Source organism: Pan troglodytes, chromosome 10 (genome assembly GCF_028858775.2).
Source record: "Pan troglodytes isolate AG18354 chromosome 10, NHGRI_mPanTro3-v2.0_pri, whole genome shotgun sequence".
Classification (NCBI taxonomy): Eukaryota; Metazoa; Chordata; class Mammalia; order Primates; family Hominidae; genus Pan; species Pan troglodytes.
In genome coordinates, this window is record NC_072408.2 from 32297164 (window position 1) to 32317723 (window position 20560).

Here is a 20560-nt window from a genome sequence, read left to right on the forward strand (position 1 = left end):
CAGGTTTGCTTGCTATTGTCCATGAAGTTAGGTTTGGTGGTGATCTTTCACTTGCTGTTGGACTGCTCTTTTTTTTGTTTTGTTTTAAAATGATTCTACCTCTGCCTCAGCAATGCTAGTTATGAACATTTTGAAGTAGGAAGTGATGCCAGATTATAATTACATGGGTTTATATATGTGAAATCTCTAAAATGTTGCCAGATGATGTTATGTAAAAATGTTAAGTATAAATTGGGAGCTGAAATAATGCCCAGAGAAATATTTGTTATCCACACTAACCAAAATTTTGAAAAAGGGTACAAAATATTATTAGAATGAAGAAGATCTAGCATTCGATAGCACAACAGGGTGACTATAGTCAATAATAATTTATTGTACATTTAAAAATAAAAGAGTAAAACTGGATTGTAACACAAAGGATAAATGCTTCAGGGGATGGGTACTCCATTTCCCTGATGTGATTATTACACATTGCATGCCTGTGTCAAAATATCTCATGTACCTCATAAATATGTACACCTATGTACCTACAAAAATTAAAAATTAAAAGAGTAACAAAACAGAGGAAGGAAAGAAACAGAAGACACCATCTGAAAAGGCAGAGATCCAGCATACAGAGAAGATGGGGAGTTAGACTTTCTATGTCCCTTCCTAAGTCATACGTTCACTCATGATTCAGTTATTTATCCAGTGCTTCTTTCGCATCTCCTACTATGTTACCTGTTCTCTCGTAGGTGCTGGGAATACAGTAGTAGGCAAAATGGACAAATCTTGACTTCATGAAGCCTATGTTTTAGTGGAGGGAGAAAACAAGTAATTAAGTAAAATACGTAAGATGCCAGATGATGCAGCAATTTGGAAAGTAAAGGTCACTGTCAAAATGGTGAGAAGAGTCTAATTAATGTAGTTAATAAAGAGCTTAATAAAGGTTAGTAATTAATAAAACAGTGCTTAAAGCACAAGGGATATGCTATGCCCTGGAGCTAGTAACAGGGAGGGGCTCTTAACACCTGAAAGTAAGGAGAGGGAGAAGTTACTCAGAGAAGGGAGCTGAAGGGAGAGAGCTGCTTGATAGGGAGTGTGGTCCTCACAAAAGGGAGGCAACCAGCTGGCCATGGTGGCTCACACCTGTAATCCTAGAACTTTGGGAGTCCAAGGCAGATGGATCATCTGAGGTCAGGAGTTCAAGACCAGCCTGGCCAGCATGGTGAAACCCCGTCTCTGCTAAAAAAAAAAAAAAAAAAAAGGCACAAAAATAATTAGCTGGGCATGGTGGCACGCGCCTGTAGTCCCAGCTACTCAGGAGGCTGAGGTAGGAGAATCACTTGAACCCGGAAGGCAGAGGTTGCAGTGAGCCGAGATCACACCACTGCCTCCAGCCTGGGCGACAGAGCGAGGCTCCATTTCAAAAAAAAAAAAAAAAAAAAAAAGGGAGGCAGCTAACACACTGGGACTTGGCAGGAGCGGAGCTGGGAGAATAAATTCCCAACCTCTTTCTCTTCCCTCCTTGGATCTCGTTCTGCTGCCTTTTATTGGTCAAACCCGACAGGAAGCGGAAGGACAGCAGAGCTTGTTGATGGAGAGCATCCGGTCAGCCTCCTGGTACACGTGGGAGGGCTGAGACGGTGGCAAGTGAATATGGGGCTGGGGCTGGAAGACATCTGGGGCAGATGACGGTAAGTGCTATGGTGAAAAATAAAATAGGAAAGAGAGACAAGGAGGAAATAGGGTAAGGGACTGACATTTTGAAATAGGGGGCTCAGAGGAGGCCTAAATCAACAAGATTGTGATATTTAAGCAAAGACTTGGAGGCTGAGGAATCTGAGGGAAGAGTATTTCAGGCAAGGGAACGCAGATGAGAAGTCTCTGAAGCAAAACATTCCCTTGGGGCTGGAATGGAGTCCAGCTGCAGCCACAGCGGGGATGAAAGCAGTCAGCGAACTGCCCCAAGTGGAGCAGCTTCTGTGACCCCTCCACTTTGGGGTCTGAGTGGGCACCGCTCCTACCTGTTCTCTGCCTGTGAGCACCTGGGAGAGACTCTTAGGGTGTAAGTGAGGAGGGGTGGTAGTGGGGCTCTATCTCTTGTGCCATGACCCTGAAGAAAAGAACCTTTGTCCTTTTGAAATGGCATCGTTTGTGTGGGATAAAACTTGAGGTTCATTGTCTAATGCCAAGGAAATCGAGGACGCCGACAAACACAAGGAGTGAGTTTAAGAGTAGAGGCTTAATAGGTGAAAGAAAGAGAAAAGAGAAAAGCTCTGTCTCCTGCAGAGAGAGATGGGCTTCCGAGTGGGTCTTCCAGTTTTGTGGTGAAATGCACGGGGTTTTATAGACGAGCTTGAGGATGCGGTGTCTGCTTTACATAGGGCCTGAGATATTGGTCGGACCAGGTGTGCTGTTTGCATAGCACACGAAGAAACTGGCCGCCCCACCCTAATATTTTATTATACAAATGGGTTCCCTACCTGGCTAATGCCATGTTGCCTGCTTCTTTACTGTACACGTGGTTGACAAAAGGGAAGATGGAGCCTCCATGTTGAACACGCCTGGCTCCCATTGTAGCCTTTTCCTGTTGGCACAGCTGCCAGCATTCACCCGTGCGAGCTTCTAGCTTGCTTTTCTATGCTTGCAGCTTGATTTTTCAGGCTGCTCTTTGTTAGAAAAGAAATGATTTGGGGGTTGCTTTTGCATTAAAAGAGAAACCTTGCCAAGGACTCTCTTTCCCTCACTATCTGCCTTAATAATTTCTTTCTAGCTCCTGTATCACTTTCTCTCCCTCTCCCTATCTTTCAAATTTTCCTTGGTTAATAGAGGCAGATGAAGGAATAAAGCAATCTTTTAGAGATGCAATGTTTCTGACTTTTCTTCTTAATTTCTAAGCAGATTTGAAGAAAATTACCTGATTTATGTGTGTATGTTTGTATTTATTTCTATTTTTTTGAGATGGAGTTTTGCTCTTATCGCCCAGGCTGGAGTGCAATGGTGTGATCTCGGCTCACTGCAACCTCTGCCACCTGGGTTCAAGTGATTCTCCCGCCTCAAGCCTCCTAAGTAGCGCCTGCCACAACATCCAGCTAATTTTTGTATTTTTAGTAGAGATGGGGTTTCACCATATTGGCCAGGTTGGTCTGGAGCTCCTGACCTCAGGTGATCCACCCACCTCAGCCTCCCGAAGTACTGGGATTACAGGCATGAGCCACTGCACCTGGCCAAATTACCTGTTTTAAAGAAAACTATTGAGAACCTTAGAATTTTAAAATTTAACCTCCCCCCACCCACCCCATTCCTGTGAAGATATATGTGAGGACAGGAGGGGAGCTATAGCAAGAAAGCTCATCCTCTCACTTGTGCCATGGTGTGTACACCATTCTTTTCTGAAACACAGAGAACTGTACTGAAAGATATAATAACATATCTTTCGAATTAACTTTTCCATGGTGACACTAAAGTGAGTATGATAGAATTGTAAGAGGAAAAAAGCAATTCTGAACAGTTGACCCTGTCTTTAGAGAAAATGTAGTCATTTTACTCATCTATTTTATCTGCTTAAATCATATGGATCAAATAAAATCTTAGGTACAAAGGGTGAAAATGCTTGTCAGAAGCCTTCATAAGAATAAATTCCTATTCAATAGAAAGTGATGATGCTGTGACTGTGTCTAGATTTTTAAGAGGATTTTGGGTTATTATTCATGTCTCCATTGGGCCTACGCAGACTTTATTATTGATCCTTCAACAGCAGGAAAATAAAAGCAGCAGAAGTGTTAAATGTATAGAAAAATTATCTTTCATGAATTATGAAGAATATTCCCATGAATAACATTACGATATGATCTGCCAGGAGAAAAGCGAGAAAGTCAGATTTTCTTGGAGTGATTTTTCTAAAACAATCATTAGTTTGATGTTTAAATGTTTTGAATTTCTGATTTCCATTTCTTTAGAATGCAGTAGAAATTACAGATTATTCCCTTACCGCCTTTTAAAATGTAAAGTCAGTCTGTAGTGTATAAATTGGGTTTCCTTTGAATCCACAACTACACTAGAGTGAAAGGTATATTACCACTTTGATTTCTGTTCAAGAAAGAAATATATTCAGTATTAAATTCAGTAAAGAGAAATTGAAGCAGGCTGCTGGATAGTATATCTGATCTGTGACTTTCTTGGATTTGGTGACAACAGAGATGAATATTTCACTCTTAGTTTTTTAAAAAAGCTGTTGAAGTTGCATTGGCTATTAATTTTATTCTCTTCTTTCCCAGAAGAGTCTAGACTAATGCAAAATCTTCTGGAGTCATGAAAAGTAAAATGTTGTTAAAATGTCTGATTATCTGAGCGCCAGTGCTCATAAGTGCCATAAGTTGTCATTATGGAATCTGTAAACAATTAATAGAGCAGCTAACTTTCCAGAGTTTCCTAATTCTCTTCTCATCCAGAACGATGAAATAATGCTGAGTAAATAGAGGATATGTTACATACTACTGAAACTGCATATGGGTAAAGAAGGCTGGGAAAAGATGCTGTGTTTAAAAATAAGTATGGCTGGTTGCGGTGGCTCATGCCTATAACCTCAGAACTTTGGGAGGCCGAGGTGGGCAGATCATTTGAGGTCAGGAGTTCGAGACCGGCCTGGCCAACAGGGTGAAACCCCGTCTCTACTAAAAATACAAAAATTAGCCGGGTGTGGTGGGGCACGCCCGTAATCCTAGCTACTGGGGAGGCTGAGGCAGGAGAATCGCTTGAACCTGGGAGGCGGAGGTTGCAGTGAGCCAAAGTTGTGCCACTGTACTCCAGCCTGAGCAACAGAGTGAGACTCCTTCTCAAAAAGAAATAAGTAAATACATAGAGTAATACACTATTGTCTTGCAAACTGACACAAACCTTTTGGGCATTTATACTTCTTAGATAATTTTTTGATAGCGATAGATTATAGCTAATATTTGAAAGTAGATTTGTTGTCAACTTGACTGGGCCATGGGGTGTCCGGATGTTTGGTCAAACATTTTGGGTGTCTGTGTTTTTGGATGAAATTAACATTTAGCTTGGTAGACTGAGTAAAGCAGATTGCCCTTCTTAATGTGGATAGGCCTCATCCAATCAGTTAAGGCTTGAGTAGAACAAAAAGGCTGACTCTTCCTCAAATATGAGGGAACTACTCCCTGACTGCTTTGAGCTAGGACATTGGTCTTTTCTGGCCTTTAGACTCAGACTGAAACATTGGCTCTTCTTGGGTCTCAAGCCTGCTGCTTTCACACTGAACCTTGGCTCTCCTGGAGAGAACCTGGCTCTCCTGGTGCTCAGGACTTGGGACTCAAGCTGGAACTATACATTGGCTTTGCTGGGTCTCCAGCTTCCTGACTGCAGACCTTGGGTCTTAGACTCCAAAATTGCATGAGCAAATTAATGATTATCTATCTGTCTGTCTGTCCATCTGTCCGTCCGTCCATCCATTCGTCTGTACATCCATCTATTTATTCTTTCATCCATCCACCCTCTTGGTTCTGTTTCTCTGGAGAATTCTGACTAATACAACACCCAAAGAAATTACACACACACACACACACACACACACACACATATATATAATGTGTACATGCGTATCCCCTAGAGAAAAAAGTAACTTCCTATTTTATGGACCAGGAAAGTTGAGAACATTATCCAAGAACACATATAGAAATAGATGGACTTGGGATTTGAATCTAGGTGTGTCTGACTCCAGAGGAGACCTCTGATGAAGACTATTATCTTTACTGGCTTGAACAATGAGCAGTTTACTTAGCAAATTGTGGATGAAATATACATGAGGAATAGTATATGAAAAAAATAATTCCTAGGGAAATTTCTATTTTGTATTTAATATTCATTCTCTTGTTCTTTAGAATATATCCTGGATCCTTAAAACAGCACAGATGAGTTAAATCTATGAATTTATTCCCAGCAAATGAGTGCTTGGGAATATGTCTGATGCATATTTGAGGGTTTAACAACTCCACAACATGCTCTAAAAATAAAAATAACACAGCACATGCTGTACATTCACTTGTCAAATTCCTTACATCACTGTGTGAACAGTTTTGTGATTCCTGGAAATACTGACTCGAATGTTTTTCTCATTGGCCCTTACAACTCATAACAAATCGAGGAAGCTTCTGAGAGACTCTCTTAATGGAAATCATCTTTTAAAATGAAGAAGCTTTATCGATTAAAATAAAACAGCAAGTTCCAAACATGTGGCTCTTAGTTTTAGGTTTTATCAATACTTGTATGGCTTAGGCAAGTTCAGGCATATTACTCTGATAAAGAATTCATTTTCTAGTAACAGAGATGGAAGTTAGCAGCAGATTCTTTTTCTCTCCTTACATGAGTATGCCTTTCCTCAGAAATACCAACCCACAAGGTACAAATAGGGTTAGGAGTCATTAGTGCCTCAGCTTTCCTTTTTTGAGGTCCAGTGGAGAATGGAGATGGAAGTGCTAGCTAAAGAGAAGAGATGTACCACAGTTTATTCTCCAGGACAAATGGAGCATGGATGTTCTGTTCATGGACACTTGAGTTGTTTCCAGTTTTAGTTTTTATAAAGATGCCATGAACATTTTTTTGCACAAAAAATAAATAAGGAGGAGAGATGGAGGCTACAGTTTTTTTACTCCAGGGAGAATTTAGCTCATGCTGGTGTGGAAGAGGAGGGTTGGGTCCTCTTGGCAGCCTGCGGGTCTCTGAAGGAAATTGGGACTTCCTAGTTGGTTTGGTGGAGTCACTTTCATCAGAGATGGAGAAGCATTGACTGACAGTAGAGGTGTGGACATGATGTGCACTGTGTTGTCTCAGGGTCAGCAGCAGTGTGGCCACCAGGCATTCCCTGGTATGGGGCCAGTCAGGGACTGTCCTTCCTGACTCTTATTCACACTAGCCAGCAACTTGGGGACTAGTCTGCCCAGGCACAAGTCATCACCAGTTCTTTAACAATACACAGTGAAAGCCAATCATGTTCTTATAATTCATAGAATAGATGCCTAAGTTAAAATAGCTACATTATTGTTTTCAGCCAGCTTATCAACTGAGTGTTTGTGTGTGATGCCCAGGGAAATAAATTCTAAGTATAAACTGGCATTTGTTCCGTGGGACTAAGTCTCGGAGACTCTTATGGGGTGGTTCCCAGAACTCCTACCAAAACACAGCTTTGCATTAATATGGTTGTGCGTTAATAAAGATATTTCACCTAACTTTGTATAAACTGCCTGAAAAAATACTTTTTTTTCCTTCAGTGTTTCTGTTTTTTTCCTACCAGTGTTTTTCCTATTAGTGTATCAGTACATTCTGTTCTTTTAAAAAACTTCTTTTATACTTGAGAAATTTTTGCTACTCTTTATATAATTTTGTTCCTTACTTTTCTCCTCCATATTATGTCATATACATCTTCCATATTGGCATAGTTAAAAAAATGTATTCAGATATCATTCACATACTATAAAATTCACCCTTTAAAGGAATATAATTCAGTGTTTTTCAGTATATTGAGGTTGTATAACCATTAACACTAATTCCAGAAATTTCAGCCCCCCAAATAAACTTCATACCTGCTGGCAGTAACTACCCATTTCCCTCTTTCTCCAACTCCTGGAAACCACCAATCTATTTTCTCTCTATATAGATTTGTCTATTCTGGACATTTCATGTTAAGTGGAATCATATGATATGTAGCCTTTTATGTCTGCCTTCTTTTAGTTAGCACAGTGTTTTCAAGGTTCACCACTCTGTAGTATAAATCAGTACTTCATTTTTTTGGCTTAGTAGTATTCCATTGTATGGCTTAGTCTTTTTTAAACAATATTTTTAGTGAATACACAGTATTGGAAAGGTGGCTATACCATCATTAATATTATTCTATAGAAATTTAAATTTTTTTTTCTGTTACAGATAATGCTGAGGAGAATTACTTGTGTGTGTGTGTGTTTTTTTTTCTCTCAGATTTAGAATTGTTTTCATAGATAGTGCCTTCTCTCTGTATCCTCACATGGTGGGAAGGAAGAATGAGTTGCCTTGGGCCTATTTTCTAAGGGCACTAATTCCATTCATGAGGGCTCTTCCCTTATGACTTAATTACCTCCTGAAGGTATCACCTCCTAATACCAGTGCCTTGAGCATTAGGATTTTAACACACAAATTTTGGGAGGATATAAATATTCAGCTTATAATGAGAGAGAAAGAGAGAAAAAGAGAGCAATATTAATAGAGGTTGAAAGAGATAGAGAGGCCTTCAAAGACAGAGGTGGCCCAGCCAGCAGACATCTTGGAGGACAGTGGATTTGATTTGGGGCCTAAAAGAGAGTAAAATATGGATAGAAAGAATGCAGCAAGGAGGATATTCTTCAGAGAAAGGATTTACAAAAATAGATGTGGCTAGAGTAAATCTAGCATCCATGGCAAGTGAGAAGTGAAAGGTAGGACTATAGGGTAAAATTGCAGAAGGTTAGTAGGCCAAGCTAAAGAGTATAAGCTTTATTCTAAATGTAATTGGAGGCGGGGCCCAGTGGCTCACACCTGTAATCCCAATGTTTGGGAGGCAGAGACAGGAAATTGCTTGAGGGTAGGAATTCAAGACTAGCCTAGAAAACATATGAGACCCTGTCTCTACAAAAATTACTTAGTCAGGCATGGTGTTGTGCACCTCTATAGTCCCAGCTACTTAGGAGGCTGAAGCAGAGGAACGTTTGAGCCCTGGAGGTCGAGGCTGCAGTGTGCTATGATTGCACCACGGCACTCCAGCCTGGGTGACAGAGTGAGATCCGGTCTCAAAAACAAAAAATGTAATGGGAGATTTTGAAACTTGTTGAGAAAAGTAGAGCATGAGAGGAGTGGTATTTTTTAAAAAATTCATATAGACAGCAGGGAGACACATTAGGAGGCTGTAGTAATAATCTTGGAATAGAACTGGGCCTATTCTTAAGAAAGTGGACCTTCTGGAAGTATTACCAAAAACAGAAAACAAGAATCATTTTAAAGAGATAGTTATAGGACTTTATTAAATAAGAATTATAAATAAAATTAAAAAATAAAGTCAACACATCTGCGTTCAAGACCAGGGAATAATGGGTGTTTCATTATTGACAGGTTTATTGAAGACAGAAGCGGGGGATCTGATTTGGGGATGATTAGAAATTCAGATTTGAGACATACATATTTGGTTGAGACCATAGTAGACTATATTAATACACACTTTCCTAAAACATATGCTGCTTTTGTACATCTAATGAAAATTTGCATTGGGAGTACTTACTCCTTCAAGGAATCTTTGGTCAACCCTTTTGTAAAAATAAGATACTTTATTTTATTTTTATTTTTTTGAGACAAGTTCTTGCTCTGTTACCCAGGCTAGAGTGTAGTGGCATGATCACAGCTCAGTGCAGCCTTCACCTCCCGGGCTCATGTGATCCTCCCACCTCAGCCTCCCAAGTAGTTGGGACTATAGGCACATGCCACCACACCTGGCTAATTTTTGCATTTTTTTTGTAGAAACAGGATTTTGCCATGTTGCCCAGGGTGGTCTCGAACTCCTGGGCTCAAGCAGTCCACCCACCTTGGCCTCCCAAAGTACTAGGATTACAGGTGTGAGCCACTGCGCCCAGCCAAAAGAAGATATTTTAATGTAAATTTTGTTTTTTCTCTTTTTTTTTTTTTAGACGGAGTCTTACTGTGTCACCCAGGCTGGAGTGCGGTGGTGTGATCTTGGCTCACTGCAACCTCCGCCTCCTGGGTTCAAGTGATTCTTCTGCCTCAGCCTCCTGAGTAGCTGGGACAACAGGTGTGTGCCACCATGCCTGGCTAATTTTTGTATTTTTAGTAGAGATGGGGGTTTCACCATACTGGCCAGGCTGATCTCGAACTCTGGACCTCATGATCTGCCCTCCTCGGCCTCCCAAAGTGCTGTGATTACAGGCATGGGCCACTGTGCCTGGCCACCCGTTTTTGTTTTTTTTTTTTTAAGACAGGGTCTCGCTCTGTTACCCAGGCTGGAGTGCAGTGGCACCATCTCGGCTCACTGTAACCTCTGCCTCCCAGGCTCAAGTGATTCTCCTGCCTCAGCTTCCTGAGTAGCTGGGATTACAGGAGTGTGCCACCATGCCTGGCTAATTTTGTATTTTTAGTAGAGATGGGGTTTTGCCATGTTGGCCAGGCAGGTGTCAAACTTGTGGCCTTAAGGGATCTGCTGGCCTCAGCCTTCCAAAGTGCTGGGATTACAGACGTGAGCTACTGCGCTCAGCCTTAAATCATTATTTTATAAATTTTGGTTTTCCTTCGTTGAATTTTTGAAAGCAGCATATACTTGTAATGTTAGCTGATTGTCATCTGTGAAAGCTAAAGAAGAACTTCGCTATGTATCCTTCCTTTATTTCCACCATGGCCCAGAGTCACTTACACTGCAGCCCTAATTCTCAAATTTGGCTCTATATTGGAATTGTCTGGGGAGTTTTAAAAAATACTGATGCCTGGGTTTCATTCTTAGGGCTTCTGCTTTAATTGGCCCAAGGAGCTCTGGGCATTGGGATTTTTAAAAGCTCCCAAGTGATTCTAATGTGTAGCAAACTTTGAGAATCACTGATTCACATCCAACAATCATGGAAGAAAAACATTTTCCTGTGGGCTGAAGCCTAAAGGTAATCAAGATAAATTTAGTGAATATTAGAAAGTTTAAGATGAATGATCCTTGCCTTTGTTTAATTCTGTTTGCTTGTTTTTTCAAATGTTCACAATCAGCGAAGGAACGGTGAGTACTGGGAGGCAGCCAGTATTTCCAAAGAATTCAAGAGATAGAGGTTGCAAATTCTCCAGATTTCTAGCCACTGTGTGGTACTTGGGGGAATGAGTTGGTGCACTCATGGTACCCAGGGAAAGAGTTACAAGAGTGGATGGGGCTCATGGAGATGAGTGCCAGAACTGGGGCCATCCATCCTCAGGAGGTGGCCCTCCCTGGCTTGCTAACCACCTCCTCTGCCTCAAATGTCCGGAAGCTCTGACATTAACACCCACTCATGATGGGTCTGCAATTCCACTACTCAGACACTCAAGCATTTTCCATATTATATTCCTTCCCCCTTTACCAACTGAAAACAAAAATAAATTGTAAAATCTACTGACCCAAAATGCCTTGCTATATTTTATAATTTATCCCATATTCTATATTATTTCCAAATAAATGGGTTACCAAATAGTTTGCCATAATGTCAAAAGCCCTGTTGACGCTAGCTACTAAATAGAGTGAAGAATGGCACCTATGGCAACACCTATAAGCAACAATTTATTTAATCAAGGGAGATTAAATTAACTGCCCAACAGTTATTGTAACTTTATGAGCACAAAAGAATTTAAAATATAGAACAGTTTAATCTGAAGGTTAAATTTCATTACAAAACAATAAAAACGCCAAACAACTTTCAAAACATATTGACTGGCCAGGTGCAATAGCTCAGGCCTGTAATCCCAGCACTTTGGGAAGCTGAGGTGGGTGGATCACCTGAGGTCAGGTGTTCAAGACCAGCCTGGCCAACATGGTGAAACCCCATCTCTACTAAAAATACAAAAATTAACCCAGCATGGTGGCAGGTGCCTGCAACCCCAGCTACTTCGGAGCAAACTCAGGGAGACTTGAAGATTAACCTTGAACAGTTTTTGACTGTTTCAGTGGATTGGACATATCAGTTACTAAACTGAGTTTATGTTTTTGGCTAAGTGATGGAAAACTTTTTATTGCCTAAAAATGACGATCAAAGTTGTAGAAGTTGCTCTAAACATTTTCAAGGTCAGAGAAATACCTAGTCTCACTGAAAGGCTGTGGAAAAAATGAAGCCATGTTTTGAATAGGCACCATAAGTTTTGCATGCTCTATTTATTTTATTATTATTTTATTTTGAGAGGGTCTTGCTGTCACCGAGGCTGTAGTGGGGTGGAGCAGCCAGAGCTCACTGCAGCGTCAAACTCCTGGGCTCAAGTGATCTTCCTGCCTCTGGCTCTGAAGTAGCTGCAACTGCAGGTGTGCACCACCACGGCCTGCTAATTAAAAACATTAATTTTTTTTGTTTGGTAGAGACAGGGTCTTACTATGTTCACAGGCTGGTCTTGAACTCCTGGCCTCAGGCAGTCCTCCCACCTTGGCTTCCCAAAGTGTTAGGATTACAGACATCAGCCACTGCACGTAGCCTGCTTGCTCAATTTTAGGGATATAGGCCTGTTGTACTGCAGGAGAATTGCTGGTACCAAAACATGAATCCTACAAAAGGAAATTGCTAAGTAGTAGACATTGCCTGCTGGAAACTCACCTGAAAAAAGTATAATAACATTTGAAAACATATGCGTTTTCCACTGGCCCCAGAGAAAAGTAAAGAGGATACCCACTACCCATTTATTTCCAGAGTGGGTTCATTAACCTCTGAGCACCACTTGACTTGGGCAAGCTTAATATGCAATCAAAAATCTGACTTTAGGTAATACTGGCTGCTCTAAAAGGGGTGGTATTCTTTTCTCTTTCTACTAATGTACAAGTCAGAATGTTTGTTTGTTTGTTTATTTATTTTTGAGACAGAGTCTGACTCTGTTGCCCAGGCTGGAGTGCAGTGGCATGATCTCAGCTCACTTCAACCTCCACCTCCTGGGTTCATGTGATTCTCCTGCCTCAGCCTCCTGAGTAGCTGGGATTACAGGCATGTGCCACACCTGGCTAATTTTGTATTTTTATTAGAGATGGGGTTTCACCGTGTTGGTCCAGGCTGGTCTTGAGCTCCTAACCTCAAGTGATCCACCTGTCTTGGCCTCCCAAAGTTCTGGGATTACAGGTGTGAACCACTGCACCCGGCCCAGAATGTCCATTTAAAAGAATCTTATTCTTTGTATTTCTAAGGTGACAATATGCAAATATAGGAAATAATCAGACATGAGGAAATGATTTTGACCATCTAATAAATATGGTGTCTAGTCTCTGAGGCAGTGCTAATTATTCTAGTTTTGATAATTTTACATCAGGAAGGAGTAGACAGTTGTCCCACGGCAGTGGAAAAATATTTCTTCTACTCCTATTATATTTCATTCCCTCTACTGCTAAATAAATACAGTCGTGGAGGTAGGTGGTAGGGACAGTTAAAAAAGAAGGGTCAACATGGGAGAGCTGAATGCAAATTTTGGAAACTGAAGCTTATACTATTATTATTTTTCTTTTTTTTTTTAATGAGACTCTGTCTCGTTCTGTTGCCCAGGCTGGAGTGCAGTGGCGCAATCTCAGCTCACTGCAACCTCCGCCTCTCAGTTAAAACGATTCTTATGCCTCAGTCTCCCGAGTAGTAGCTGGGATTACAGGTGTGCGCCACCATGCCTGGCTAATGTTTGTATTTTTAGTAGAGATGGGGTTTCACCATGTGTCCAGCCTGATCTCAAACTCCCGGCCTCAAGAGATCGGCCTGCCTTGGCCCTCCCAAAGTGCTGGAATTACAGGCATGAGCCCCTGCACCCAGCTTATTACTGTTATTATTATTTTTTAATTTAAGAGATGATGTATTTCTGATTATACTGTGGATTCTTTTAAACCTCATCCCCTTGATTTATAGCTTAGTTTTACTTCTCAATACTTTCTTGCCTTTCTGTCTTACAGTTCATCTCTGAGAACATGTTTTGCACTTTTTAAAGGCCCTGCTGACGTTCTCAGTACCATTTTCTTTATAAATTGTTTTTAGTAACCTGGGACATTCTAAAGGTAAGTCATTCTATAGCTTAAGTTTTATCCACAGCTTTATTGCTACCATATTTTATTTGGCAAGTACTATCTTCATGGAAAGTACCAGTTAGACAGAAAAATCTAAATAGATTTTTTTTTGATTTCCCAGGAAATTTGATTTCCTTGAGATTAACCTGAGGCTTACTTTAACCTAAAGGTTATTATTAAAATTCTTGCCTGGGTGCAGTGGCTCATACCTGTAATCCCAGCACTTTGGGAGGCCCAGCGGTCGCATCGCTGGAGTCTAGGAGTTTGAAACCAGCCTGGCAACATGGTAAGACCCCATCTCTCCGAAAAAAACAAAAACAAAACAAAACAAAACAAAAATTAGCCAGGTGTGGTGATCCATGTCTGTAGTCCCAGCTACTCAGGAAGCTGAGATGGGAGAATCGCTTGAGCCTGGGTGGTCAAGATTGCAGTGAGCCGTGATTGCACTACTGCACTCCGGCCTGGGTGACAGAGTGAGACACTATCTCAAAAAAAAAAAAAAAAAAAAAAAGAAATTTTTAATAATCATTTCAGTTTTATCATTATGACCAAGCTATACATGATTTAGTACCATAAATGCCATTCTGTTTTTGCTTTGCATATTCATTTGCATAAACTAGGAATTGGGGAGATGAGATCACTTGGCTAAGGATTAAAGGACTAGAAACTCACAGATTCAAAATTTTTACCCAAGTCTGTCTAACACCCCACTGCTTTTCTAAACTCTTTTATTTTTTTCTCCATAAATAATAATCTGGCCTCTTAGAATATGTGATTTCTTATTTTAGAAAATTTAGACATGCGTCCTTTGGTCTAACTAGACTAGCAAACCAAAAGTATTTAAAATACTTGATTTTTAAAAATAGGTAAAACTTATCCTTCAGATGACCTCTCCCCCTACCATTTTAGAAAGGACACTTGAAACAATCTGTGTGGTTTGCAGTTGTTTTGGTAAAATGTGATTCACAACAATGACTCTGCAGTATCTTGTGAAAATGATTTGCCTTAAGGCTGGAAAGGGTAGATCCATATCTTAAAATTGACTTTGAAATTGTAGACCATTTGGTTCTTTCTTGCCTCATTGTAATTTGGCTTGTTTAGCAGTATAAGTATGTAAAATTCAGTACTTTCCATCTTTTTGTTGTAGATAATTTTGAACTCAATGCATAAGTACCAGCCAAGGGTGCACATCATTAAGAAGAAAGACCACACAGCCTCATTGCTCAACCTGAAGTCTGAAGAATTTAGAACTTTCATCCTTCCAGAAACAGTTTTTACGGCAGTCACTGCCTACCAGAATCAACTGGTGAGTGTACAGTTCACAATTTAGTTCCTGCATAAGAGAAGGATTTAGGAGGTTCTTATATTTTCTTGGAGAGAAGTGATATCCCAGTACTCAAAATGGATGTTCACTTTGCAGAGAGCTATTGAGTTTCAGTGCTAGGACCTCTAAGAGTGTGTTGAGTGACTGTATTACACTATATTTTCTAGAATCTCTACATTATGGGTCAGGTTTTTAACTGCCCACTTCCCCACCCACACCTACCCCAATCTGCCTTCTCACATTTTCTTCTCCAGAAGGTTACTTGCCTCCTTTTACTCCTCCTGGTAACATGTATAACCATGTTCTTGTTGCTTCATAAAATTTAAAAGTTCAGTTTCTCTGCTGAATTAAACACACCTATTCTATCCAACTGCCCAAACTGCTGATACTTTAGATATTTTGTGAGGTTTTATTCAGCTATAATTTAGGGTGAGATAATTCTGGTAAAATGATTTTAAATGTCTTTTTAGATAGTAAACTATAGTATGTAACATCAAGATATCTAATTTATATTATTGAGTTATATGCAGGGTGAGTATCCCTAATCGAAAAACCCAAAATCTGAATGCTCCAAAATCTGAAACTTTTTGAGCATTGACATGACACTCAAAGGAGATGCTCACTGGAGCATTTCAGATTTTAGATTTGTGGATTAAGGATGCTTAACCTGTAAGTATAATGCAAATTCCCAAATCTGAGAAAATCTGAGATCCAAAACACTTTTGGTTCCAAGCATTTCAGATAAGGGATACTCAACCTATATTTTTTACTCTCTGTTGTACATCACATTTAAAATTAATGCATTTTTGGCCAGGTGCAGTGGCTCACGCCTGTAATCCCAGCACTTTGGGAGGCCAGGGTGGGTGGATCACCTGAGGTCAGGAGTTCGAGACCAGCCTGGCCAACATGGTGAAACCCTGTCTCTACTAAAAATACAAAAATTAGCTGGGCCTGGTGGCACGTGCCTGTAGTCCCAGCTACTCGGGAGGCTGAGGCAGGAGAATCGCTTGAACCTGGGAGGCAGGGGTTGCAGTGAGCAGAGATCTCACCACTGCATTCCAGCCTGGGTGACAAAGCGAGACCCCCACCTCAAAAAAATAATAAAATTTAAAAAAATAAACTTAATGCATTTCTTCATCCATAGGGCTTTTTCCAACTTAGTAAATATTTATCAAGGCCATACTAAGGGCCATGTACTGATAGACACTTCCCATACATTTTCTTCTTTTGTGCCCAGCGTAAGCTTAAGGGGCTGTGGCAGTACTACACTCCATAGGTGAGGAAGCTGAAGCTAAGAGAGGGTGAGTAACTTCTCTCCATCAGAAAGGACCAGAAATAGAATTCCTTTTCATACACTTCAATATAAAAGGAAGTCACATGCTCCGTTTACTTGACACATTCAGTTGTTTATGACCTCTCTGTGTCTTTGTATCTTGTGTTTGTTTCATTGGTCATAGGTAGCCAAGACTATTGCTCTCCTCTTGTCTTGATGTTGTTAGGTTTTGGGTTCTGAGTGAGTAGCTATTAGATGCTGCCTGGTAGATGGCTCAGAGTCCAGAGGAGGATGGTCACCTGGAAGCGAGGTGGTGTGGAGACCCTCGGGACAGGCAAGATGAAGCTGACATCACAGCCAGCCTCACAGAAATGAGGTAGTAGAAGCCTGGAAAAGGGATGTGGGCAGATGGCCAGAGTGGATGTATGTAAGGCTTACTCTCCTAGGATTTCTATACAACTTTGAGTAGATTTCATTTCACCAGTGGCTGCTGTTTTCCTTACCTAGCTATTAGGGCCAAGAACTGACCAGACCATTTTAGGGGATTGCTGTGAAGATCAAATGTAGTTGTGTGTGTAGGCTTGTTTAAGCCTTTGGAAGCTGTAAGGTGCTCTGTAAATAAGACGTGGTTATGATGGGGCTATCTCAGAAATGTCAAAAAAAGAATTTGTCACCATTTGTATTTTAAAATTTTAGTGGTGTATTAGTTAATGAGATAGAGAAATTAAGGCATAATTGCTATCATGCTGATCATCTTATAGTAAAGGCAAGTATTGTAACCTTTGAATTATCTCCAAGATCATAACACAGGAGTGGAAACATTCAGAGAATGCCCAAACTAAAAGTTGGGGTTTAGATGGAAGCCTACAAAGGCCTGAAGCACTAATGCTGTTTCTTTGCGAATCTGGAACACTGAAACCAGCAATCCTGTTTTTAATTTATTTGAGGGCACGTGGGATGCAAATATCATAGGCTCCAAAAAGATTCCGAAAACATTCCATTCATTTATACTAATTGATTTCATAGCTTTTATGATATACACCATGCTAATATATTCTAACAATTTAAATTTATGCTCACTTAAGAAACCTTATTGATGTTTGGGAATAACATAGACACTTGTCATGTGGAAACCTCATTGCTTTTATCATAATTCTTTTTAAAGAGGGCCAAAGCAGGAGGAGGTAAATTGTTTTCCTCTTTATTTTTTTTAGTGAAAATTATAGAGATGAACAAAAATTAAAGTTTCTAGTAAACTTTAAAGTATAATGCCTGAGATTTGGTTTAATAGGTGAGAGAGCAAGACTACGTAAGTGTTGGCGGGACCTCTCATATCATAGGAGGGTCTTATTTACATAATACGAATAACAGCTAACATTTGGGTACTTACTATGTGCAAGACACCACTTGAATTCATAATCATACTTGATCTTCTCAATGATATCGTGAGATAGGAACAATTGTATTTTTATTCAGCATCGTACAGTTGGGGTAATTGAGGCACTAGTTAAATAAGTCATCTGAAGTGACCTTGCTCCTCCCATTGCAGATTTGAATTCAGGTGGTTAAGATTCAAGAGGGAGTGCCCTTAACCCCTAAGCTGTGAGTGCCTGCTGTTCCCAAAGAAGCAGAACTTCATCCTCTCTCAGCTCTTGGCCCTGATAAACTCTGAGACATCAATTTTAGAGAGCATCAACTCTTTATGCTCATTTTTTTTTAAACAAATGTGCTGCTCACACCACACATCAGCAAGTGTAACACGATGATGATCATCCTAAACAGGAGGTCAGAATATCTGCTAGTACTCGCTGTATCCAACTGGAACCACATCTTTAATGACATTTTCTAATTTAATTCTTGTTTTTCTACTCGATTTTTTATTTAGAACAAATTTCAGATATACAAAAAACGAAACAAATAGTAAAATGAACCTCACATGCCTTCCACCCAGATTCAGCAATGCCAAATTTGCTTTTCCCCCAAATTTTCTCTTTCCTCCCTCTTCCTCTCTCTATATGCAAACATACTTCCCCTCTTCCTTCCCATTTTCTTCCCTCCCCTTTTGAAACTAAGTTGCATGCTTCCTGACACTTCTAAACACTCTGTAAGCCTATCCTGACAATTAGAACATTATTTTTGTAATCCCAACATCTTTGTCACAGCTAAGAAAATTTATAAGAATTTGTTCTTTATATCACCTAATATTCAGTTTATATTAAAATTTTCAGGATAGACCAACTGCCCCTAAACCCCCTCTGAACTAGGATCCAGCTAAAATTCATGGTTTGGATTTATTACTTTTAATTTAGAAAAATCTTCCCACATTTTTTTCTAAACACCTCATTTAATTCTGACACTGTATGCCTTGAAGAAGGCCCCACGAGTCCCATTTTGTAGAATTAGAAACTGAGGTCAGAGTGGTTAAGACATTCACCCAAGGTCACAAATCTGGTAAGTGACAGAACCAGTACAAGGTTTTGATCTTCTGGGTTTTAATTCCTCCTTTTTGGTGGCATCATAATAGATTGCAAGGCCAAGGAAGTGGTGACCACTGACAGTGTCATCGAAAACTGACTTTGAAAATATGGGTAATGAAAATAGCTGAAGATAATAATACGCACATTTCAACATAAGTTGCTCCTTTGGCAAAGGTTTATTTCTAATTAATATCATAAATGGGATCAAAATCTAGCCATCAGTGCCCAGCTATTCTTTCCTGCATTAAGTATAATATTAATAAGATTAGTATGTCATTTCATTGCTGAGTAACCACAATGGAAGTGACTAAATTCAGAATTAATTTTCTCATAGATTCTACTATGTCTGAGTTTATATTTTGATATCCACCTTTAAAACCATAGCCCCTTGCACAAAGCCATATGCCTTTAAAATAGAAATCCAGTTAATAGTCAACAATTTGATTTGGTATCCTAACAGGCCAGTTTTGCAAATGGTTTATAAACCTCGTAAGACCAATCAAAATTCCTCTTGTAGGTGCTCAGTAAACATATGTGCAGTGAATAAATGAACTTGTGGGTTGGCATTTTCATTAGTCCTATGTCATTTTCTAAAGTTATCCTTGACTCTTTCTAGGCCTTCTACCATCTACTGTGACTTCACTGCTCTTTTCCTATAGCATACGATAATGTATCCTGCAGCATATAATAGCCTATGACATATAATAAATATATAGGAAATAAAGTAAATATATACTAGGTATAGTATTAGAATTTTTTCACATACAAAGAACAAAGAGGGAGGAGAAAAGAGAGGAAGATTTAAAAATTCACATTTAGGACCACTTTCATATATCTTAAGCTTTGGATATGACTGCTATTTTTATGTCTATTGAAATCCAAGTCAGAGTTTCCAAAACAATTTGTGAAAAACTTCCTCATTTATTGTGCCTTGTAGTTTCATTTATAAGTAATGAAAGTAGGACCTTTTATTTGCTATTTCTTTCTCTGGTTTTTGCAAGGGAATGATTGCATTTCTTTACATTATTGGATAAAAGCTAAATACATTACACTTTCAACAAACTATTTTATAATTTAAGATCGAAACGTCATGCATTGTTTTTGAGCAGGCAGACCATTGCTGTAGAGTTGAAGTGTAGGTCAAGTTTCATTTTTAAATGCCTTTGGTCAGATATTTTCCTGCTAATTGGAGAAATGGTCTCTGAGGGCCAATTTTACCTTGTGGCTGGGAACCCTAGCTGGATTCAGAGTCCAGTGATATTATACAGAATAACCACTGCAAAAGGTCCCCTTCTCTTTTGCACAGCAGGTAGTGTCAAAATCTGCCCTCCACACATTTACTTAAAGATAATAGAGATGCCAAAAGAGTGAACATTTTGGTTAGGATATGCATTATGTTCTATATTATTTAAATACATGAAAAAGCAGGGTTGTGTTTTGGACTGAATTAGTAACTTGGATATATGTAGACCCACACTAAACAGTAGCATTTCTTTAGCACATACTACTAACCTTGCTTGTTAGTGTTTTCTCTTGATGAAGTGAGAAACATTGCTGCTTTTAAGAATTTGTGAGTTATAAAGAAGCCATATCTCTGGTTTCTGTACATACAATGTTTGGTAGCTGATTTATTTTTGATACTTCTTTTAGGATTACTTTTGATAAACGTGATTTGTTCAACAACATTACAAGCTGCAGGCATCCTCTATTCGGACATGAATGAAATGGTGTCCACCTGAAAT

At 39.7% G+C, this 20560-nt stretch overlaps 1 protein-coding gene across 1 annotated transcript in view; it reads left to right on the plus strand.

Annotated features, from left to right (window-relative positions):
* LOC743902 (T-box transcription factor TBX20-like) overlaps nt 1-20560 on the plus strand; it is a 59125-nt gene that overhangs the window by 6779 nt on the left and 31786 nt on the right. The window contains exon 2 of the mRNA XM_016923114.3: nt 14892-15050. Within this exon, the coding sequence (XP_016778603.1) occupies nt 14907-15050 (144 nt within the window). The 5' untranslated portion in view covers nt 14892-14906. The remainder of the gene's footprint in view (nt 1-14891; nt 15051-20560) is intronic.